The sequence below is a fragment of the Panthera leo genome, chromosome B2 (assembly GCF_018350215.1).
Source record: "Panthera leo isolate Ple1 chromosome B2, P.leo_Ple1_pat1.1, whole genome shotgun sequence".
In the NCBI taxonomy this organism is placed as follows: Eukaryota; Metazoa; Chordata; class Mammalia; order Carnivora; family Felidae; genus Panthera; species Panthera leo.
The window spans coordinates 129,494,302-129,519,009 of record NC_056683.1 but is presented as its reverse complement, the minus strand read 5'-3'; the positions used below and the strand labels follow the sequence as shown (position 1 = coordinate 129,519,009).

The 24,708-nt window shown below is 38.9% G+C and overlaps 1 protein-coding gene across 5 annotated transcripts in view; it reads right to left on the bottom strand.

Annotated features, from left to right (window-relative positions):
- The window catches only part of UTRN (utrophin), a 582,930-nt gene that overhangs the window by 374,768 nt on the left and 183,454 nt on the right, over positions 1 to 24,708 (bottom strand). For all 5 annotated transcript variants that reach the window (XM_042940000.1, XM_042940001.1, XM_042939999.1 and 2 more), the window contains 10 exons: positions 17,104 to 17,196; positions 15,391 to 15,468; positions 14,953 to 15,045; positions 12,629 to 12,801; positions 9,550 to 9,665; positions 8,490 to 8,650; positions 3,858 to 4,061; positions 2,753 to 2,934; positions 1,895 to 2,045; positions 610 to 729 (listed from right to left, as the gene is read on the bottom strand). In XM_042940000.1, coding sequence (XP_042795934.1) covers positions 610 to 729; positions 1,895 to 2,045; positions 2,753 to 2,934; positions 3,858 to 4,061; positions 8,490 to 8,650; positions 9,550 to 9,665; positions 12,629 to 12,801; positions 14,953 to 15,045; positions 15,391 to 15,468; positions 17,104 to 17,196 — 1,371 coding nt within the window. The remainder of the gene's footprint in view (positions 1 to 609; positions 730 to 1,894; positions 2,046 to 2,752; positions 2,935 to 3,857; positions 4,062 to 8,489; positions 8,651 to 9,549; positions 9,666 to 12,628; positions 12,802 to 14,952; positions 15,046 to 15,390; positions 15,469 to 17,103; positions 17,197 to 24,708) is intronic.

Here is a 24,708-nt window from a genome sequence, read left to right as displayed (position 1 = left end):
AGATCCACAGGCCCCACCCCCAGGGATTTAGGTCTGCATGGAGACCCGGAAACTACATTTCAACAAAGTCCTCAAGCAATTCTGAACAAGAAATCTATAGAGCACTTGTTGAGATTGGTTCCCAAGCTTGTTTCCATTTTGCAGGAGAAGCTGGGGACTACAAGCAGCCCTGCCCATCTACCCCAAGGGCTGAAGGGAAGGAAAGATACTGAGTACTCTTGTAAACCCACAAGTTATAGGACCCCAACTCAGAAGTACAACTTCAAAGTTAGTCTACTCCCTTTTTTTGAAGCTCTTTAATGTTTATTTTTATTTTGAGAGAGAGAGCACAGTAGGGAAAGGGCAGAGAGAGAGGGAGGGAGAGAATCCCAAGCAGGCTCTGCCCCACCGGCATAGAGCCCCACTCGGGGCTCGATCCCATGAGCCACAAGATCATGACCTGAACTGGTATCAAGAATTGGATGCTTAACCAGCTGAGCCACCCGGGCACCCCAAAGGTGAGTCTACTCTTCTAAATGAACAGTGATACAGGATCTGAAGAACAGGGGGGCCATATAAGGGTTTCAGACAACAGGGTCCTTATGAGTATCCCGTCTCCAGGGTCCATACCTGTAACTGATCTTCGAGAACAGCCGTAGCGCTCTCACCACTGTTTTCATCAACAATCACAACCATGTGCGTCAGTGAATTTACCTTCACCTGTTCAGCCTCAAGATCATTTTGCAAACGCTAGAGAAAAGAATTAAGATACACCATCATTTCTACTCTTTTCACATTTACCTATTTAAAATCCACTCAGCTGTCAACAGTAATTAAGGACATTTAATGAGACAGCATGTTTAAATTTTCAATCATTACCCTAAGTGTTCTACTAATGAAACAAGTCCCTTATACATCTTCACATTTCATTATGAACCAAAGCAGGTTGAAAATGCAGTGTCATAACAGATTGCAAATGGGATATCATCACTTTTAGTCCATGTTCTGGCAAAAAAAAAAAAAAAAAAAGTAGAATAGATGACTTGAATGAATATACTAGAAATTAAGAACATAGAATTTGTAAGACTAAAAAAAAAAAACACAAAAAACAAACCTTACATATACAGAGTCAGAGATCATTTTAGTGCAACATAATGTAAGCTGAGAGATAAGTAGGATGCTATTTGACAGTCAGAAGCTATTCAGATGAGCTACCCAAGAAAGCAATTCAGGATATACAGACGCCTTCCATTCTCCTCTTCCATGGGAAGAGTATGCGAGGTCATAAGATGCTTGTATATAGGTAATTTATTTAAACGCTACCAATAGTGTTGTCAAATGCCTCTTTAATTGTGTTTAATGTATCCCTAAAGTTTTATTTATCGGTTGTCTAGATATTCCACTGAAAACTAAAAGTTTTCAAACAATTTGCAGAGAAGCTATTTTGCTTCTAAAGTTATCTTCTAACTGTGTGACCAAATTAAATTAACCACCAAATTATGATTCCTCATCTAGTGCCTGATATTCTCCTATACCATAGAAGAAACACAGCTTTCATTAAAGGACCAGGTACAGATAAATCTGAGGGTTTGCTTCTTTACCCACACACTGCATTAATGCCAACACACTAGGGTCTTTAACCATTTACACATCCAAAACAAAAATTCTTGAGAGCCGTGAGAACACTAAGTACTTTCATACTGAAACGATACATCCTTCCATAAAATTGTACCTGCACTTTCATCCCTCGCTTGGAAAAGCCCCCACGAGCTCCACCCTATCAATACGGAATAATCGAGAACACTGAAGAAGCGTCCCATCCCTGCACTAATGATAAAAGCCATCAGCCCCTAGCATGCTAAGTGCTGCCTTTTCATATTTGATACGGTCTAAAAGAAATAGGAGCCAGATTTACTTTATGATCTTCTAGCAGCTTTTGTAGGGATTTTAAATCATCATCCAGGGGGCAGGTTTCCATCTTCTGAATGCGTTCCTCTGTGAGCGTCAACCAGGCGGAGAGCTCCTGCAGCTGTTTCTTCTGCAAATCCATCAGCACATCGTGCAGCCTGTCCGGGGACAAACACACGTCATCCCCACTCCTTTTTCCCTTTGCAAAGGCAAACACATGCTCCAGGCACCAAAGAAATGGGGCAAGGGAATACAGTCTTGTCTAACCATTTAAAGTAGCAGTTAGTCTTTCAATATAGAAACAAGAAAAAAAAAAACTTTTACTTTCTTCCTAAATGGAGTCCATTAAGTATGGTCAAAGAATGCAAATAACAGCACCCTCTATTCATATCAGAATCATTGTTTCTTCAATCAGGAATTCCTGCTTATTAAATAGGTGGAAATTGCAATGGAATGCCGCTTGCTCCCTAATACACAATACATGAAATAAAATGAACCATGGGAAAAACACTGCCTTAAAAACTGTTACAAGATGGAATTGTCGATAAATACTACATAGTCCAGTCTTCGTCTCCAGTTAAAAGTTAGCCGATTTTAATACTGCAAAGAGATAACTATCCACACGAAATGTCTTCTCCTTTTTTGTTAATTTCTGAATTCCAACTTCTGCCTTCTCATTTGGTGAACATATCAATGAGGAAACAAAGATCGCACACAATTCCAGCAACATTACAAAAAGAAAAGTGCAAATTTTACAAGACAAGTTCTGAAATTATCTTCTCTTCACAGACACTCAGGCTTTTACTAAGCTAAACCACGCAATGCAGTCAATGGAATAGAGTGTTAATATCTTTGCTTCACTCACCGGGACTGTCTGTCCATACTATCCACCCTAAGTGCCTCCCATCTAGCATTCAGCAAGCCCATTTGTTCCTGAATCTCATATTCCTCTTCATCTGACAGAGTTCCTTGTGTTATCAGCTGGTTTCCTGCCTGCAGGACATTCCCCACACTGCTCTGGTGTGCTGTCAGCTCCATCATAAAATCCTAGAAAGGTACATCATTATGATTTGTGAGCTGCTCATTGAAGAAAAAAAATCTTAATACATTGTTAATGCCTAATATTAACGCTTCAGGAAAAGAAGCCTCCATGTAGAGTATAAATAAAGTAGACTTTGATCCGATTGTTTAAGCTCTGAAGGTGGAAAATACGCAGCTGGCCTCAGTAAAAAGGGGAACAGATCAAAGAGGACAATGTTACATCTGATAATACCAGCTATTTTTAAATAACTGTTGATTATGCTACTGATTGTGAACATGGAATTATGAGAAAACAGAATGAATAAAACACAATGCTCACCCAAGAGGAACTGCTCAAGGAATATTACCATTTCTATTATTGTCAAATCAAAATAGCAACTAAAAACCTGCCAATTAATATACCCACCCAAAAACCTACTTAATCAAAAAGAAATCTCCATGTAATCAAATCATTACCCTACAATACAACATATATCCTCAAAATAATAGGCAATTTTCATTATATGAAAATTACACAGGAATGGATATGACATTTGCTTCATCATCCAATCAATAAAAATAATCACTTTCTAGGGAACACTCAAAACCTAAAGATCTGGTGTATTGATTAGCCATATGCTGTCTTTTAACTATTACAATAGAACTATAGCTTCAGAAACAAGCAGTCCTACACACTAACTGTTGTCGGTGGCTTCACAGAACACACAAGTCATGATAAGAGTACGATCTGAAATCTACTTCCAAGGCACAGGTAATCACCCAGGCCAATTTTATAACAGAGCCTTATTTAACTATCACAAGTGCTGAACTATATCATGACCATTCTGTGGAGAATTCAGCAAGCAACAAACATCAGGGTAGAGCCCCTGAGTAAGGCACAGGCACCACCACGGTGGATGTATTCTGCTCCTCAGCTACAGATTATTTACTTCATGGGTAGCAAACTGGCGTTTGACTTCTTCCACATCGTCGGAAATATCATCCTGCTCCTGGAAAGTATCCTCAGCAGAAAGCAACCAGGTCAGCACTTCCTCCAGGGCTATCTGATAGCTGTCCAGACCCATATCCACCTCAGTGACAGTGCTGGGGGTTTCAGCTCGGGGACTCTCGTGCTCGTCCTCCGGCGCTGAGCTCTAGAAAAACAAACCCAAGAAATACCCACAAGCATCATGAAGGTGTTCAATAAAGACACACTGTTATGGAGAACCTTAAGGGAGGAGCCACCATGACTCAGGCATTCATCCAATTTTCAGGAGCTGGGCAAGCAATGCCATGAATCAGGCAGGAAGCATTTATTAAGCATGCTAGGAAGACAAGGGGTACAAAAGTGCAATACACTCATGGAATCTATATTCACGGAGATTCAAATATAGTTGGAGAGAGATAAATAACCCACATGAATCACTTCTGAACAAAAATAAAATGGCTATTAGCAGAGTTATAAATTCCATGGATGCAACAAGGGATGCTATTTGAGTTCAACAAGGGCTAAAACAGGAAAATTTTACAGAGAATTTGGAACATTTGGGGCCTTCAAGGATGGATATAATTTAAAGAAAAATAGAAATTGGAACTCTGCTTTGACCCCCAGTTTTACTGAATTGCATTTAGCATTGCATTTTAGACACTGAAATACAGCCACACATGTAGGCTGTTGTACCGATGGTATTTTTTGAGGCAGTTGCCCTCAAGTTTACTTGCTGGCCTTTTTTTAAGGACCCGTGGAATAAATTCATCTTAAGTTCTTCCTAAGCAATGGAGTATTTTCTCATACACTTTAGAATCTTAGAACCAAATCAACTATCTCACTCATTGTTCCGTTCAGAGCAAAACTTCATTAACATTTGTGTACAGCCTTCCTCCACTTTATTACCTCTCACCCACAATTTATACACGTTTCAAACACAAAAATATACAGAGAACAATATATGAAATGCTCACATATTTAGCACCTACAGTTTGTCAACAATCCTGTTCACTCCAATTTGGTTTTGGTCCCCACTACTCACCTGAAAAGCCTTTTGTCAATGTCACCAATTACCTTCCCATTGACAAATCCACTTTTCTAGCATCATCTTTAAACTGACCATGTAATTAACCAACAAACTAGAACACTTTTGATAATAATGGTGGTAGGATGACACAAATAAACCAGAACTATTCCAAGAAAACCCAGAGATCTAGTCACCCAAAGTTTCTTAAGCCCTCAGTAACATCTGACATGGCTGACCACCCCCCACTATTTTCAGACTCTCCTCTCCCGGCTTCGGTAACACCACATTGGCTTTCTTCCTGGTTAAATAATATTTGTCAACCTCTAAGTAACAAATCTCCTCAAAATTAAGTCTTGGGCCCCTTTTTCTTTTCTGTCTACTTGGCCTCAGTGGTCTCATCCATTTCCTTTGGAATGGCACTTAATTCCTCCAGCTAAAAATCTAGGGAGCCCACCTTTGCTTCTCTCTGACTTTTGCCTCCCACATTTAATGTGTAAGCAATCCCTACCTTCAAACTCTATCCCAAATCCATCAAGACCCTTCCATCTCCACAAAAACTGATGTCAGTCTTCAGAGGTACAACTGCCCGCTAACCACTGCCTCCCACACTCCCACCTCTACAATCCACTTCTCACACAGCAGCAGGACGATCTTTGGAAAACATAATCACATCATAAGACTTCGCTGCTTAAAATCTTTCACAGCTTTCCCAATGCTCTTAGGAAACATTATAAAATTCCTAACAGTTTACAAAAATATTGTGGCAGCAAGAAACAGTGGGGGGGGGGTGCGTGTGGGGGTGTGTGTGTAGGGTTTCAATAGGTTTCAATAGGTTAATCAGGGAAGACTTCCCTGAAAAAGTCCCATCGAAACAGAAAAGACAGGGAGCTTGCCATGCAAATAGTAGGTAGATGGATGAGCATTTCATAGACGGGAACCCACATGCACAAGATCTTTGGGAAGGAAAGGGAAATGTCCACCAGGACCACAGGGTGGTGGCCTGAGATGAATTACAGAGGTAGTCTGGGTCTTGTAAACTATAAGAGAAGATGAGGCCTTTGATCAGCATGAAGGCTGGAACGGAAAAAAAACACACACCAAAAACATTTTGGTGGAAGAATCAAACGGACCCCGTAAACCATTTGCAGGAGTTAAAAAGATGAATCAGGGAGCACACGGATGAAACACTGGGTAATTAAGACACAGATGGTGCCAACAACAGAGAAGGGAAAATGAGGTAAGTTCTGGACCTAAAATCCTGAAACTGTGGAGACAAAATAACCCTGGAGATCAAGTGACTACCAAACTTCCATACTACAATGCGGACACCTGAGAACAAGGACAGTTAGTGACCAGCCAACAGTCACTTAGATAGGCACTAGTATTCATGAGGGGTGAGGTGGAAGGCATTATTTAACTGCAAATGTTCACAAGGTATTAAGTGAAACATGAGAGGAGACTTTCAACTGAAAGTTTGATTTATAGAGAAATGCGGATATTTTTTGCTGACCACCTAATAGCTCTACAGCATATGTTTTGTAGGAAGAGCCAGAAAGGAAGACTGGCTCTCAGTGTTCACTGGAAAGTAGTGGGTGGCAAACTCTGTCAAAGGATAGATGATTAAAACTTGAGCACATTTTATTTCTTCAATTAACTTATTTCAGCCTCTAAGGCACTAATGAAAGCATGCAAATGAAGAAGTTAGTGTTAATACACTGGCTCTTAATCAAAAAGCAAATGGCTTCTGCAATTCTTATCATGTAATCCTGAGCACTAAAGAGAAATGATTATTTTATCCACACATCATGAAAGGCAAATGAAACTTTCTTGCTTTTTAAGAAAGTATGGTCTTAACTACGCAAAGTAAAATATCCCATCTTTGTAACAAGAGGGACTCCGATCCCATCAAGAAGTGATTTTAAAACCAAAAGGCGACCTCAGAAGATTATCTGAGCCACTCAGCAGGGTGCATCATTAATGAAGGATAATAGCTATGCTACTAGAGACAAATGCTTCTCAGCATTTTTTTCAGTCAATTATAAAACATTAGGGCTTTTCCTCAATATCATTTGATTTTCAAAACTAATACAGAGTCCTGGGTTCAGAATTGGACACATCTCTTGCCCTCTTTCCCTCAATAAGTTATTTTCTTTTTTTGTAAATCATGATGTATTCCAAAATGGAGAAAATAAAAGGATTGGTACCTACTACGCAAAGAAAATCTGAAATAATAAGTAAGCTCTCCGAGCTTTAGAAAATAAAAAAAAAAAAAGTGTTATGCTGATTGCAAGACCAATGTCATTATATGAGAATTAACTAACTTTTTGGGGGGGGGGGCGGGGGCAGGTAGAGAGAGGGAGTGAGTGGGAGAAGGGCAGAAGGACAGAGAGTGAGAGAGAATCCCAAGCAGGCTCCAGGCTCAGTGTGGATGCAGGGCTCGATCCCACGACCCTGGTATCATGACCTGAGCCAAAATCAAGAGTCAGACACTCAACCGACTGAGCCACCCAGGTGGCCCCATTTTTAAAAAAGGAACTTGTTGAATGAGTGAATGGCAATGCCAAAACAAATTTATAAGTTATAATGATGATAGGTGCTGCTTACTGAGTGCCTCTTAATATCACTGTAGGCACTCTGAATTACCTTTATGAAGTAGGGTGGTTTTATCCAGATTTTGCAGATAAAACTGTGGTTGAAAAGGTAAGTAAGAAACCCAAAACAAACAGTAACAGAGATGAACTTTGAGCTTCAAATCCCATGCTTTCTCTCTAAAATGTATTTCTTATCATTCTGAAATCCAAGTGTATCCCTTGGTTTCTGGGCTGCTAACATGTTGGACCAAATGACTTTTTAAGGTTTCATCCAACTGTTAAAATTCTCATTTTATGAGTTAAAAGAACTGGTTAGACTAAAGCAGAATAAGAAAACACAGATTGATTTAAGGCAGGATAATTCAGGAAGAAAAATTCATAACTTTATATCTCTCCCCAAAAATACATCTATACCCTGATGAATAAAACCATTTGAAGCCCTTCAATGAAAAACTCACCCAGTAGCCTATTGTCAACTACTCTTCCTAAATGAAAGAGGAACTAAAGCTTATGTTTTGATAGCCCTTGTGAAAATATAATGATAAAAATCTTTTCTTCAGTGGCCAAAAAAAAAAAAAAAAAAAAATTAGTACTTAGAACAAAACTAGGCTAATAGGAGAAAAGCCAACTTCAGCCCATGACAACAAAGATAAAATGAATACATGATGGGAAAATGTAGGTTCTTAAGCATATCATGCAGCTGCATGCTCCCAGCCCTAGACTCGAACTCCAGCCTTATTGTGTGAAATCATGTGTGTTCCTTCTCAATAAAATCAGTTGAGCTACAGCTCTCCATTGCATACATATGACATATGAAAGCATGCTAATTGAAAAACTGAACTTCTTGTGCCTATGTAAGCTGAGAAGCCAAGATGTTCTCCGTCAAGAAAAAAAATCCCCTGAAAGTATTTTTATCTAGTATGTAAGAGAAAACAAATATGGCAAGTCAAACTTTTTATTAAAAATTGACCTGTACCCGTATACTAATTTCTCCTTCTTCGCATTCTTTCTTGTATTTCCTTGGGAGTGTCTCTACTTCGCGGATGGCATCTATTGTGACTTGCTGAGGAAGCACCTCAAACAAAGATGTTAAATACATAATTATGGATTTCTTGTCAGGAAGCTGAACAGCAACATCTAAAAGGGGAAGAAAATAAGAACCAGCTTAAATTAGATGTCCAAAATATGTGAATCGCTCAATATTAGATATAAAATAACCACCCTTGGTACCCATAAACAATACTAGTACATAATGCTTGCAATACCATAGCTCAGTAAATTTCTATGTCATATAATAATATACAAGACAAAGGCAAAGACGATTATTTATTTTGCTCAATATCCCACTTCTTAAAAGTCTCCCCTAAAAGCTTCCCAAAAATGTTCAAAGATAAACTACAATTTAAGATGACACAGAATTTATTGGGGTGCCTAGGTGGCTCAGTTGGTTAAGTGACCAACTTCAGCTCAGGTCATGATCTCACAGTTCGTGAGTTCAAGCCCCTGTTGGGCTCTGTGCTGACAGCTCAGGGCCTGGAGCCTGCTTCGGATTCTGTGTCTCCCTCTCTCTCTGTCCCTCTCCTGCGCATGATCTGGCTCTCTCTCTCAAAAATAAAAATACTCTTAAAAATAAATAAAAACAAAAAGATGACACGGACTTTATTTATAATATGAAAATAAGTCTAGAACGTTACAACATTTGTAACTAAAGTTTTCACGTTATATGCAAGAAGATCATATAAAAATGTATCATTAAATAAGTCAAATACTGAATTGTTTCTCTAATAATTATATTTTCCTAAATCTTTAAATCTTATGCTGCTAGTATCAAGTAACTAATCTCCAATGATATAATTACATTTCCTCCCAACTCATCCTACAAATTAAGTATAACAGTACTAATAACTTGTCTGCAGTGAAATGGCTTGCACCCTACTTCAAAAGAAAAAATACACCACAATTCTCATTATTCTTTCCAAAAAGAAAAAAATTTTAAAAAGGCAAAATCAAGGTTGAAATTAAACAGTGAACAATACCTTCAGGATCTAACAGCTTTTCAATTCCCAAATAAGTTTGAGCCTTGCTGAAGGCATGTTCAAGTCTTTCAATTGGGGACATTTTGACAACTCTATCCCAGTTGAAGAGATCAGGTCTGAAATTACCATGCAAATAAAACTGAGTAAAGATGAAATATATGGACATTGCTGTAACCTAATATATAGTCATTGTTATAATCTAATACACTTCAGTTTTAGATTATTTCACTGTGAGTTTAAATTAAGAAATTTATGTTTTAGGGCATCTGGGTGGCTCAGTCGGTTAAGCATCTGACTTTAGCTCAGTTCATGATCTCGCAGTTCATGAGTTTGAGCCCCACATCCCCACTGTAAATGTGGAGCCTGCTTGGGATTCTTTCTCTCTGCCTCTCGCCCCTCCCCCACTTGCACATGTGTGTGCATTCTCTCTCTCTCTTAAAATAAATAAACATTAAAATAAAAATAAATTTATCTTTTATATCTCAAAGACTTGTCATATTACTTTTCAAAGTAATTTATAATACAAAACAATAGGTAAAAGAGTCTAAATTTTTTGTATCAGTCAAATATGCTGAATAAAACTTATGAAGTAACCACTGAAAGATCAGAAATGGTATATGATATTTCCCAAATAGTAAAAGAAAAAAAGGTAAGAGTAACTTATCAATACAAGACAGCAAAGAAAAAATATACAAAAAAGGTAAAAGAAATGAAAAGCTTAAAACAAGAGGTAAAAATGAACCTAAACACATCAATTATTACAATAAATGTTAATGGACTAAATTGTCCAATTCAAAGACCAAGATTAGCAGAATAGAAAATCCAGCTCTGATCAGCTCACAGGATACTCCTACAACTAGGCCCTGAGAGAACTTTTCACCATCCATCTTCCTCCATACTATCATTGTCTATTATTTCCTTTCTATCTTGATTTTCTTTTAATCCCACAAATTGGACATTGTTATTGCTCTGTCTTACCCAAAATTTAATCATTTTCTTTGTACTCTATCTTTTCTTACATCTTAGACCCACTTAATTTCTGGGACTTGCCTCCCCTACTCTCAGACCCAGTTCCTTCTCTGACTTCATCTCCTATTTCTCCTCCTACTCATGCCCCTGCACCCACTGACTTCCTGCATGCCAGGTACCTCTTTCCCTCTTGCCCAATATGTTTTTCTTCAGTGCATTTACCATTTCTATATGCTATGCAACTTACATTTTCATTTAATTGTCTTCCCCCCCTCTATTTGAACAGAAATTCCAAGAGGACTGAGATTTTTGCCTGTCTTGTTCTCTGCTACACATGCTGTACATAGCACATAAAAGGCACTCCATATATACTTGCTGAATCAATTAAATAATAGTTGGGTAAAAGTTTGGGCTAAAATTCTAGTTACTTGATAACATTTCTAAACCAACTAGGAACAGAGTCCAACCCTCTTAAACTAATAAAGGAGAAGTGGAAGACACTTGGGTGTAGGAGTTTGTTAACTAGATAAAAAGTATATTTTAAAAAAAGCTACAGTAAATATTAGTCTTGTGGTAAAACATTGAAACCACACCCTTCACTATGTAGAAAAAAACATTCTGTTCTCTATCACCAATTCAAATCAATATTGTATTGAAGGACAAGGCACAAATGAGGAGGTAAGAGAAAATAAGAGAAGAAACTATTATGATTCAGGAACAGTCTAAAAAATATATATATACCAGGGCACCTGGGTGGCTCAGTCAGTTAAGCGGCTGACTTTGGCTCAGGTCATGATCTCAAGGTTTATGAGTTCAAGCCCCACATTGGGCTCTGTGCTGACAGCTCAGAGCCTGGAGCCTGCTTCAGATTGTATATCTCCCTCTCTCTCTGCTTCTCCCCCACTCATGCTCTGTCTCTCAAAAAATGATTAAACATTAAAAAAAACTTTTTAAAAAACTGAAGAAACATTTTTGTAAGACTTGTAAACATTTTGGTAAAATTTGTAAAAGTTTAACAAGTTTCCAGATCTAAGATTTAGAAAAGTCAATTACATTTTTTATATATCAGCAAAAAACCTACATGAAACAGGACCTGAAACATTAAATACATTATTTAATGTATATACCGAATTGTGTTATGTTTTCATTCTCATACCAAAAGGGAAACTCTATAAATCCAATGCAATTTCAATTAAATATAGACAACTGATTTTGTGTGTGTGTGTGTTAACATTAAATAATTTACAATAGCAATAAAACATATAATAAATTTTGCCTCTCACATTTAAATCCTTGATGCATCTGGAATTTTCTTTTGGGTATAGGGAGGTAAAGATCCAATACACTTATTTCCATATGGGTAACCAGTTATCCCATACTATTAATCTGCAACATTAGTTCAGGTGTATAGCAGGATGAAGCTATTTCTGAGTTTTTTATCATGTTAGGCTGAACTATATGAAACTGCCATTCTTATATGTCAAAACAGTCAAATGTTGGCAATTTCACATGGTTCAGCCTATTATTATATTCGTGTATTTATTTATAGACTATATATATAGTCTTAATAAATATAGCTTCATAACTACTTTTATTTCTGTTTCGGAAGTACTTTGGCCTGGTTCTTCTTCGGGAATATACTGGCTCTTCTTGCCCCTTTGGTCTTTTATATAATTACAAGTTTCTCACACACACACACACACACACACACACACACACACACACACAAAATCAGTTGTCTATATTTAATTGAAATTGCATTGGATTTATAGAGTTTCCCTTTTGGTATGAGAATGAAAACATAACACAATTCGGTATATACATTACTGGTTAGTGCTGAGTGGGACTGAACTATGTGAATTATTTTACATTTTTTAAACGTGTATATATGTAGAAGAAACCACGGACATTGCACTGTGGCATTTAAGTCCTATGGAAATAAAGACTCCATGGGTATTTTCTTCCATAATGCTTCTTTTCTTCATGTTTAAACGTGTGAAGAGAGGAGAGCAGTGATTGTGGGCAAAGGGCTTTAGGGAGGAATAGTAAGAGAGAGACAGAGAGGAGATACAAATTTGTAAGGCCCACATCTTGTCAGGTCATATCTCACTTATGTCGGTGGAGCACGGCATTAAAGGCGAGGCCATCTGTCCAGCTGGTGGTGAAATTGAGGACATTGACCTGGCTGTATGGCCGTGTGGACTGGCGCACCCAGCTCAGTAGGATCTTCTCACTGTTTGTCTGCTGCAGGTCTGACATGACATCTTTCATGACATCTTTTACCTGTTCAAAACAAACAAAAAAAACCATGCCTGCCTATAACTTAAAATAGTTGCTGGAATCAAGTCCTTGAGTAAGGAATATTACATTAATTAATCATTATGGATCAGGTAATTGATACTCATTTTATCTCAAAATTTTCCTTTAAACGCTAAAAAGATAAATATGTTTTTAACAGTAATTATTTTATGGTACGAGGATTTAGAGGTGATTTTTCCCTCACCATCATACGCTATGGTATTTTCTGTATCTTAGCAACACTTCTATTAGGTTTGGTTACAGTGAACATTACTTTCATAGCCACAAAGTAATTTTTTCATACTATACACTTAACAAACACCTTTTAGTAAGAAGAAAACAATTTTATCTTCTACAAAAATGAGAAAGGAAGAACTTTTGATGAACTACGAAATCAAAGAATGAAGTACATTTGATGATGGTAAAAACCATTATAATCTAGAATTGATATTTTAGATTATTCTAAAATCACACACATATTATAAGAAAGAGCTATGGAATGGTGTGGACATAAGAAAAGGACACAAGAGCCAACTAAAGGAGGCGTGCAAAATAAATAAACATAGTGAAAGATTAGTAACCTATCAAGCAAAACTTCATGAGTCTACACTGGTCTATAAACGAATGGATGGATGAATAAATACATAAACAAGTGGCAAGGGGAAGCTCTTCCACACAAGCAGAAAGACAACTAATAAATAAACTTGAAAATTCAGAACACTTGAACATGTGAAACTGGAAAATCACTGTTTGCCAAGCATCACAATGATAACTGATCAGGTAAGAGCTAAGAACGGGATCTTGAAACTCATGGAAAAAAGTTTGGTAAGTAGCTGAATATTTACACAGCTTCAAAGTATATCCCCACAGAATACTTTTTAATAATAAAGCACAGTCACATTACAGGGGAGACACCTTAACCCAAACAGTGAAAGTTCACACTGCCAGAAAAAAAAAACTAATCGAAAGCACTTGTTTCCTGATAGGATATGCTAAGAACTCAACATCACTTCTGTGGCATTCTGTACCAAAAAAATGAGTAACCTGAATCTGTTCATGAGAAAATACCAGCCAAACCCACATGGAGGGATATTCTACAAGATAACCGTCCGGTACTTTTCAGAAAGGTCAATATCATGAAATACAAAGAAAGACTCAAAAACTACTCCAGATAAAAGAGGACTAAGGAGATGTGAGAAATACATGTAATGCATGATCTTGTTTTGTTTTTTATCTTTTATAAAGGATATTATTGGGGCAATTGACAAAATCTCCAAAGGATGTGTAGATTACAAAATTGTATTGTTTTGATATTATTTTCCTGATTTTAATAATTACATATTATTTTTAGCATATATTGTAATTACGCTTAACGATGCTAGTATTATATTGTATATAGCACATTTTATAATATGATATTAACATTATATTCTAGTTATGTAAGAGAATTCCTTACTTTTAGGAAAAAGGTTTGTTTTTACAAATACACAAGTTTTTAGCCAAGGAGGAAGAGAGAGAGAGAACAACTGTCAGCATTCGAGGGACGCGAATGAAAGGTATCCAGGAATTCTTTAAGCTACTTTTGCAACCTTTTTATAAATCTGAAATTACGTCAACTTTTTTAATTTAATATTTAAAGAAAGATACTTTTTTTTCTATGCCAGGAAAATAGAGCTGCTTGTCAGACTCTTTCATTCCAAATTACTAGGAGTTGAATTGTGTCTCCCCACTGCCCAAATTCTTGAAGTCCTAACCCCCACTACCTGGTAATGAGAATATATTTGGAAATAGGGTCTCTAAAGGGATGATTAAGGTGAAATGGAATCTTAAGGGTGGGCTGTAACCCAATCTAACTGGAAGAACAGGAGATCGGGACAAGACACACACAAAGAGGGAATACCATGAGGACACAGGAAGAGTGCAGTGATCCACAAGCCAAAGAAGGACGCCTCGAAAGAAACCAACCACGCTAACACATTGATCTCAAACTTCTAGCCTCCAGAACTGTGAGAAAATAAATTTCTGGTGTTGAGGCCACACAGTTTGGGGTGCTCTGTGATGGTGGCCTTAAGCAACTAACACACACAAATGATACATTTTCAATTTCTATTAAAAAGTGATTGAAAATTGCCCCACCTGCCAGTGCAAAATGATGCTCCAAAGCAACCCCAAAGTCAGTTTGTGATTTCCATCCACAATGTCAGTTCCTCCTATATTCACTAAATCCACCTATTAAAATAAAAAATAATAATACTAATAACTTTTAGGACAATTCTGCCACAGAAACCAAGATTTTTGTTTTAGCACCTTTGGACAGCAATATAAGTGAATGATAAGAGAAATTTCACTTTAGAGAATCAGGTAAACCTAAATCTCAAAAATGTATTATTTATACAATAGATCAACCAAGTAATCAAAAAAAGCGTGACTGTCCCCTCGCTCGCAGAAAAGGTTCAATACTTGTAAGAAAAATGTTTCCAAAAATCAATGACAATGCACAGAGCACGTGGCCAGCGTGACAATAAATAACCCCAGTAGCACCAAAGAACCCCAAAAGTCGCGCTGCACACTTACATTGTTCTGATGTAAAACCTGCAGCACTCTGTTGACATTATTTAAAGCATGTACCCTTGTGGAGCCACGTTCCTTTGGCTAGAAAACAAAACACGGGATCAAATAAGTCAGCCTCAACATTGCCAACAAACATGGACATTGAGACGTACAGAGAACAACTCAACACGGGGCCCCTCTGTGCCAGGAGCTCCGCCTGGCTTCTCAGGCCACCGTGGAGGCTGGTGGTAACAGAATGCAAGTTACCCCACTTACATCTTGACATAGTAGTTCACTCCCTTGCCTCAACACTGGCGTTCAAAAACTCCCAAACTTATGTCTGACCCTACCCCCAAAGATGATGACTTAATGAATCTGGGATGTAGTATGGGTTTAGAATTTCTAAAACATTCCCCTGGTGATTCTAATGTGCAGACCACTTTGGGAACCAATGCTCCAGGGAGAAAGCCTTCTTTTATCAAAACTGGGCCCAGGGCGCCTGGGTGTCTCAATCAGTTAAGCATCTGACTTCGGCTCAGGTCATGATCTCAAGGTTCATGGGTTCGAGCCCTGCATCAGGCTCTGTGCTGACAGCTCAGAGCCTGGAGCCTGCTTCGGATTCTGTGTCTCCCTCTTTCTCTGCCCCTCCCTTGCTCACACTCTGTCTCTCTTAAAAATAAATAAACATTAAAAACAATTTTTAACTGGGCTGGACACAGAAAGACTGAGAAGTCATGTCACCTTCATAGTGCACCAGTCAGTGTGCACAGAGCAGGGAGGATTCAGAGGCACTATCCCAGGTTCCAGGTAGCATTACAAGGCCCCCCTGGGAAGGCAGGAATTGCCACCTGGAGAAAGGTGATCTGGGAGGCACTTTCTGCCTCACTGGCCAGGGAATCTCATCTGAGAGAGGGATCAGCCTCTGCAACAGGTACCTTACCCACCGTCTGGAAGGCAAAAGGCAGAGTATATAACACCCCACACTTTGGCAAGAAAGGAATTCATCTTCAGGAGTGCATTCCTCTATACCTTTTATTACCTCTAGTGTTAAAGTTTGTACCCATAAAATGCATACTCTTCATTAGCACTGTTATTTCTGTGTGGGTATAAAGTACCTTACGACGTAAAATAATAGAGTTGGGTTTGATGAAGAAATGACGATAATACTGGAAAACCGAATAAAAATAAATGTGTAGCGTTTAACAACTTTTTTTTAATGTTTACTTATTTTTGAGACAGAGAGCACACGTGCAAGCAGGGGAAGAGCAAAGAGAGAGAGGGACGGAGGATCCGAAGTAGGCTCTGCGCTGACAGCAGCGAGCCAGACGTGGGGATCAAACTCATGAACCATGAGATCATGACCTGAGCCCAAGTCGAATGCTTAACTGACTGAGTCACCCAGGTGCCCCAGCTCTTAGCTTTTTAAGATATTTATTAAATAACATTTAAGTGTGTTTTCTACTATTCAAAACATTATGCCCTCTTAACATAGCCATCCCTCCTTGTAATTCTGTCCTGGGCTATCTGAGAGTAATAAATATAATAAATAATTTTATCTTTGATAAAAATAGAGCCCTCAATAAAGCCTAAATATTACTCTATCAAAGATTCATTAAAACACATTTCTAAAAATGTTCCTATTTTGGGCCTTTACACTGTAAGTACCCATAAAGGGTCTTCAAGTATCAGTAATGATGAGAGACACTTAGCCTGGTTCTCAAAGATGACCCCTCTTACCAGTGATGTTCCTGTGAGGCCTTCCAGAAGATCCAGGAGCTTCCTTCCATCTTTGAGGTCTGTGAACATATCATTGATGGGTGGTTTTCCACTCTGTAAAAGAAAAAGTAAATTATCAGTTTCTTCAGTAGCAGAAATCATATACATCTGTGGCAAATAAATGCATGGTTTCATTTTTTCCAATTAAAAGTCTGGATGGGCAGCAGACTTTTCAGCTTTGCCTTGTATAGAAAGAAATACAAATACAGAAAACTCTGAAATCCATAACAAATGCTTTAAGATGAACAATATGAATTGCATTATTTCTTACAAAGGGAGCAAATAAAGCTATGGCCAAAGTCCAGATGCCTTGTCTATGGTATATGTTCCCGAGAAGGAATGCTACAGAGAATCACTGAAAATATAAATGGGCATACAGCACCTGTGTGCAGAGGCCAACAAAAGTGTGCAGATTCTCTCGTTCCATCACCTCACGTTACATTCACGGTTTGATGCTGTCTTGCAGCATTTCCACTACAGAAGCACGTCATTTTGTCAACAATGTTTGCTCTCCGGTGCTAGACCTATACTTCTAGCTGTAATTTCTGAACAATTAAGACATTTCGGGCTGTGTATCTAAGTCCAGTACCAGTCCAGTATCTCGAACAACAAAGCTTATAGAATTCCCAAACTCTCCACCCTGATTGATGAATAGCATCAACTTCCACCGACCAACATACCCTAGTGTCTGATGCCAGAAAATCCCACCACTGACAGGCAGATCCTTGCGCGTGTGTGTGTGCGTGTGTGTGTGTGTGTGTGTGTGTGTGATAGGACGGTTGTAAACAATAGGAGGATTCCTACACAGAAAATCAGGAAGCCTGGGTTTTAATTCCAGTTGGACCGTTAACGAACTGATGAACCTAAGCCCACTCTTAACCTTCCTCTAAATCACAGGCTAAAAATCAAATAAATACTATTATGTGAAAATGACCAGACAACTACAAAGCACAATGTAATCAAAGTTATGTTGTACTGGGGCGCCTGGGTGGCTCAGTTGGTTAAGCGTCCAACTTCAGCTCAGTCATGATCTCATGGTTCGTGGGTTCAGGCCCCACGTCGGGCTCTGTGCTGACAGCTCAGAGCCTGAGGCCTGCTTCCGATTCTGTGTCTCCCTCTCTCTCTGCCCCTGCCCTGCTCACACTCTGTCTCTCAAAAAGTGAATAAACATCAAAAAAAAATTTTTTTAAGTCATGTTGTATCAAAGTATCCCCCTATTAGTATGAAATCCCCACCGAGACTACAGTCCTGGTGCCTGTCAATAATACAGCTATTTTAGGGGCGCCTGGGTGGCTCAGTCGGTTAAGCGTCCGACTTCGGCTCAGGTTATGACCTCAAGGTCCGTGGGTTCGAGCCCCACGTTGGGCTCTGTGTTGACCTCTCAGAGCCTGGAGACTGTTTCCAATTCTGTGTCTCCCTCTCTCTCTACCCCTCACCTGTTCATGCTCTGTCTCTGTCTCAAAAATAAATAAACATTAAAAATTTTTTTTTAAATAATACTACAGCTATTTTATAACTAATAACTATTTTATCTTCTTCACTTTTCCCTTAAAAATATATACATAAAGTCATATGAAGCACAATTTTACTCTGAGCCTAAAATGGAGGAGGGGAGGGAGGGAGCCATTCCGAAGTTTCCTAAAATTTAGGATTTTCCATTTTTCCTCCCCTCCTGATTTTTTACATTTTTAATTAAGTATAAAGTATTGTCAACTAATGATGACTAACTTGGCTTTTCTAATAGGTCCCATACTCGAAATGAGGGGAAGTATGGTAAAGTTTTCACTATAGAATCAGTTAAAAAATAAACTATGGCATATTTGTGTGTGAAACAAAGCTGCTTTTCTAGTCCCAGCTGCCCTTCTGGTGAGCAGCGATAGTGTCAGGGACCCGTTGATCATCTCCATCAGTCACAATAACTGATATACGCCATGTGGGAGTTATGGCCCAAGGGACCAGAGGCAATACTGCAGGAGGCAGAGCAAGGGAGAGCTCCTTGCACATTTCGACTTCCCACCTGCTATCAGTAAAAGCAAAAGGGAGAAGGGGCCCTCATCATCTGCTACCTCTTTCTTACCTTCCTCCTCTCTGAACCAGCAAAAGTACACTTCAGAGAACTAGCCACCAAACAAACAGATGCTCTTTCAGGGATAGATGCGTAACTCTGATCTTACAGCAAGACACAGGAATATAGGTGAAACTCATGGGAGTAACAAAGAGGGATTATCTAGGATAAAAAAAAAATCTTAAAAACTACCAATAGTTTTCAGCACACAGATCTTTTACATCTTTGGTCAGGTTTATTCCTAGGTATTTTATGGTTCTTGATGAACCATATGGTTCTTGTAAATGGAATCGATTTCTTGATTTCTCTTTCTGTTGTTTCATTATTAGTGCCTAGGAATTTATCCAAAGGATACAGGAGTGCTGATGCATAGGGGCACTTGTACCCCAATGTTTATAGCAGCACTTTCAACAATAGCCAAATTATGGAAAGAGCCTAAATGTCCATCAACTGATGAATGGATACAGAAGATGTGGTTTATACATACAATGGAATACTATTTGGCAATGAGAAAGAATGAAATCCTGCCATTTGTAGCAACGTGGATGGAACTGGAGGGTATTATGCTAAGTGAAATAGGTCAGTCAGAGAAAGACTTATGTTTTCACTCATATGTGGAACTTGAGAAACTTAACAGAAGACCATGGGGGAAGGGAAGGGGAAAAAAATAGTTACAAACAGAGAGGGAGGGAGGCAAACCATAAGAGACTCTTAAATACAGAGAACAAACTGAGGGTTGATGGGGAGAGGGGTGAGGGAGAGGGAAAAATTGCTGATGGGCATTGAGGAGAGCACTTGTTGGGATGAACACTGAGTGTTATATGTAAGCGATGAATCACAGGAACCTACCCCCAAAACCAAGAGCATCTGTATACACTGTATGTTAGCCAACTTGACAATACATTGTATTTTTAAAAACTTACTGATAACAAGTGCAGTGAAGTAAGGTCTTCTCAAATCCACTATCCATTTTCAAATAAATAAATAAAATAACATAAACCAGCATAATATAAATATAAATATATGACAAATAATTATGAATGTCCATCCATCGATGACCTCACTGACAAAAAGCCTTTTACTTAGCCTTTCCACATCTATTTGCTCATCTGTTAAAAACTAAGATGACAGATGTTCAATAAATGGTTGATACTATCATTCATATTAGAAACATCACTTCAGTGTTTCTACTGTCATAAAAGTGCCATAAAGTTTCAACAATATCTAAATGGATGAATAAAACAAATAATTCATTTCCAGGCAGGAATGTAAAAGCAGATTCTGAACCTGAGTACACGTTAGTATCAATTCATAAAGATCTTCTAGTATGATGGCCTGTAAGGTTACATCCCATTCCAAAATAATGAACAAGATATACAAGAGCACGCCACACTGTGCTATAGGTATGTACCATGAGACAAGCCATAATTCACCAGAAAACTCCCTAGATTCTTCCCTAAGCCCCACTGTTGCTCAATAGCAAAGTAGAAAGCCTAAGAAGTAGCATTAATTTTTCTAGATGAGACACTCCTTTCCTCTCTCACTTGTCTAGTTCATTCATTTCCTGAGCAACAAACCTTGAGAAAACCTCCCTGTGGAGCACTGTTTTGAAACACACATGATGGAGACACAGCCCTATCTTTCTGGAAGTCAGTCATTCATACAGTAGAACCAATGTCTTCACTTTCTTTAAGAACAAAAACAAACAAAACCCTACAGGAACAGTAGCTCAAATTCTTCATTCTATTTCCCAATTTCAGATGAATATTGATGGCGATCAGGAAGAAATATGGTTTTTGCGGTGTCTCTTTCTCCAGTACTCTCCCACCCCAGTCCAGTAATGGCATTATCAGTGTATATACCCATTGGGTGTCCTCAGAAGGACTACACCTGTAAGATGGCCAAAGAGGGGGAAATACAGCCTATGAATCTCCTCATTGGACAAAGAGTAAAGAAAGGTACCTAGGCTCATACAAATCCAAAACTGTGGTTCAAAACTTACACAGAAAGCACACACCCACACTCACCATACACATGGGCAGTCACCACAAAATACTACACAGTCATGACAAATACAACTTAGGAGTGTCTCATAACACTCCTAATGGAACAATGGAAAGAACAAGCCTATGCCAAAGAGCAAGTTCCACTTACACCCTATACATATGTGATTCAATACTTTGTGCCCTATGAGCAGGGGCCAGAAAATTTCTATTGTAAAGGCCCAGAGAGTACCTAGTTTAGGCAATGCTGGCCAGGTGGTCTCTACCAAAACTACTCAATCCTGTTGTAATATGAAGGCATCCCAGACAATACAGAAAAAAATGAGCCAATCATAATGATGACTATCTCCCAATAAAACGTTATTTGTAGACTCTGAAATTTGAATCTCATATAATGTCCACATGTTGTGAAATATTCTTTACGTTTTGCTACCACCTAAAAAATGCAAAAACCATTCTTAGCTTGTGGGCCATACAAAAACAGACACTGGAAATATGAAATGTTCTTAGACATAGCTATAGCAACCACTTAGATACATTCTAAGAGATTTATAGAGATTTAGATGTGTTATTTACATGTATTAGTTATTTCTTGATAATAGTATTTTAAAGCAGGAAAACTGAAACAGGGGTGACGTGACAGGTGAGAGGCAGAACCTGGATCTAATACTACAAAATCTGGTTCCAAATCCACAAGTCTTTGCCAAACTGCTACCAAAATTACAAGGGCACCAGACTTTGACATTTATGGAAGGAAATATTTCATTGATGGGGGCAGAATAGCGGGAGTTGTATTTAATGACTTCCCAAAGAGAGCAACAAAATATATACCATATTTAAATGAACTCCAAATGAAGATGATTTTTTCCCAAGCACACAACTTTAAAGCATATCTGTGCCTTCCTATCACAGGCTCTCAATATGGGGTCCACCCTGGGAAACTGTTTGGAAATGTCAGAAGTCATCATTGAATAAAATTAAAAACTGATTCATCCTGACAGTCAACCTCTTATTTAGATTTTTAATTCTTTGCAAAGACAGATTTGCAGAGACTTCCCTGACAGAAAGAATACAGCTTAATAACTCAATCAGACAAATATTTGGTGAATACGTTCTTTGTGCTTGGCCCTGCAGAAATGCCAAGTTCAGGCCACTCTCCCCATTCACCAGAGAGGGTTCTCATAGTTTTCCAATAAACACAAAACAGTACAAATGCACAATCTTGAACTTGGGGGGCAGATAAGCCACGGGTCACATTTAGTTTTAAATACTGAAAAGGCAACATGAGTGCAGAGGGTGACGATGTCATAGGTGACCAGTTCTGGCCAGCCCCTCCTTCAACCCTTTCGCCTTATACTTCTGTGCATTTTCCGGATGCCAGCTCTAACCCTGCCATTGTGACAAGAGGGACCAGTATTAATATCAGCAGTTGGGACACAGACCTTCTGGATTTAAAAGTGTCAGAGGATACAAGCAAACTGTCATCACAACGCATGAGGACAAGCCCGGGTCTGTGGGAGAACAGTGGCTATGAATACTGACAGACACTTGTGATGGTACAACGGCATGAAGCAAACCTGATGGGCTCCTTCACACCCGGAGAATCAGCCCAAAGGCTGAAGGCAACAGCTAGAGCTCATTTCCAGCCACCAGTGGCCATGGAGGAATCCCAGCCCATTGTTGGCAGGACTTTGGGCTTTTCAAAAGAAACTGGAAATCTGAGTTTATCTGTGTAATCTCCTGCTATTTTTAGTCTCCTAAAACATGGTGCAGATAAACAAATTGTGTCCACAGGCATACCAAGTCATAGGGCGACTGAGTAGCAACCTCTGCATAGGGATAGCCGCGTGCATGTGAGAAGTTTAGTCAACAGTGAGTCCTCTGAAGGAGTGATCAAGTCTGTGGAAAGGAACCACATGCACATTCACACACACACACACACACACACACACACACACACACACACACCACCATCCAAAGACTAGGGAACATGACTGAATACAAAACACCAGCAGACATTATTCTGGCTCAAACCAAAACACGAAGAAGTAATTTCAGATTCTACTTTTTCCACTCACTCCCCACTTCACCTACTTCCAAACACACGCTCTAAAACCACCTCTCCCTGTCATCACAGTTCCCACTCTGGTTCGTGCCTCTAGGACAAGGCTAACTGATCCCTCTGCCTCTGCATTAGAGCCAAAATAACTCTAACTACAGGCAAAGGGCTCCATTATAGGCAAAGACAATCCAGACTCCAAGTAAAAGATCCTCTGTGATTGGGTCCCCACCTTCTCTCTAAGCTGACACTGGCTTACTCTCTCCCTTCTTCAGTACTCCCAAAACAGTTATTTCCATCATAAAGGTCAAGTTTTTCACCAATAGTAGGAGTGGCAATGGGAAGAAAGATCTGCCAAATATTGAATAAGAAAGTAAACCTTAGAAAGTGTAGTTTGGAGTTCTTAGGAGAACAAAGTGCTAATTCTTTATACCGATAGCAAACCAACCAGAGGTAGAATTGGGACTCGGATTTTCCATTTAGAAGGCTGATCAGTGCCTCCTCCCTGGGGTTGCCAGGCTGACACTGACCACCCAAACACCCACGGCTGACAAATGCAGGCCTTGTCTTCAAGGCCTTCAGAACCGACATGTTAACAAAACCAGGACCAACGCAGCATGCTGAGCACATTAGCAGGAACTCATGAGCTGCCAAATTTGTACCAAGTAACAGATACAGTACACAGACAGAACCTGTCCTATGACTGCCCTAATCTCATTATAAATAATCAAGTTACAACTGAGTATAATAAGGAGATGAGCGAAAACATAAGTTTTTAAATGCTTTCACAACTAACATATCTGATACGGTATCTTACAAACAATAAATTTGAGCCCTTTGACACTGTTTGCCTATTCTTTGATTTATTTATGCTCCCTATTTTCAAATCGGGATTTGAGGCAGCCTATGCAATTCAGTTACTATCTCCACTGGGTACTGCATGTGTGTGCATGCACGTGTGCACCATACACATGGACGCACACACACACACATACACATCTACAGCATATATACCACAATGTCCTTGCATTCTTCTCTGATTAATCTCAGGTGAATCTGATGTCCCCAACCTCTGATAACATACTGCAAGCTTTAGCATCTCTCTCTTTTATTTTTTTTTTTTATTGTTTTAGGTTTTTGATTGTTTGGGGCAAGGGGTTGATTATTTTCAAAATTCAATAAGAAATAAGCAATTTTTCTTTTAACATTTTTTAAAATTTTTTACATTTATGTTTGAAGGAGAGAGAGAGAGCATGAGCGCACAAGCCAGGGAGGGGCAGAACAAGAGGGAGACACAGAATCTAAAGCAGGCTCTGGGCTCTGAGCTGTCAGCACAGAGCCCGACATGGGGCTCAAACCCATGAACCATGAGATCATGTCCTGAGCCAAAGTCAGACGCCTAACCGACTGAGCCACCCAGGTGCCCCTCTTTTAATATT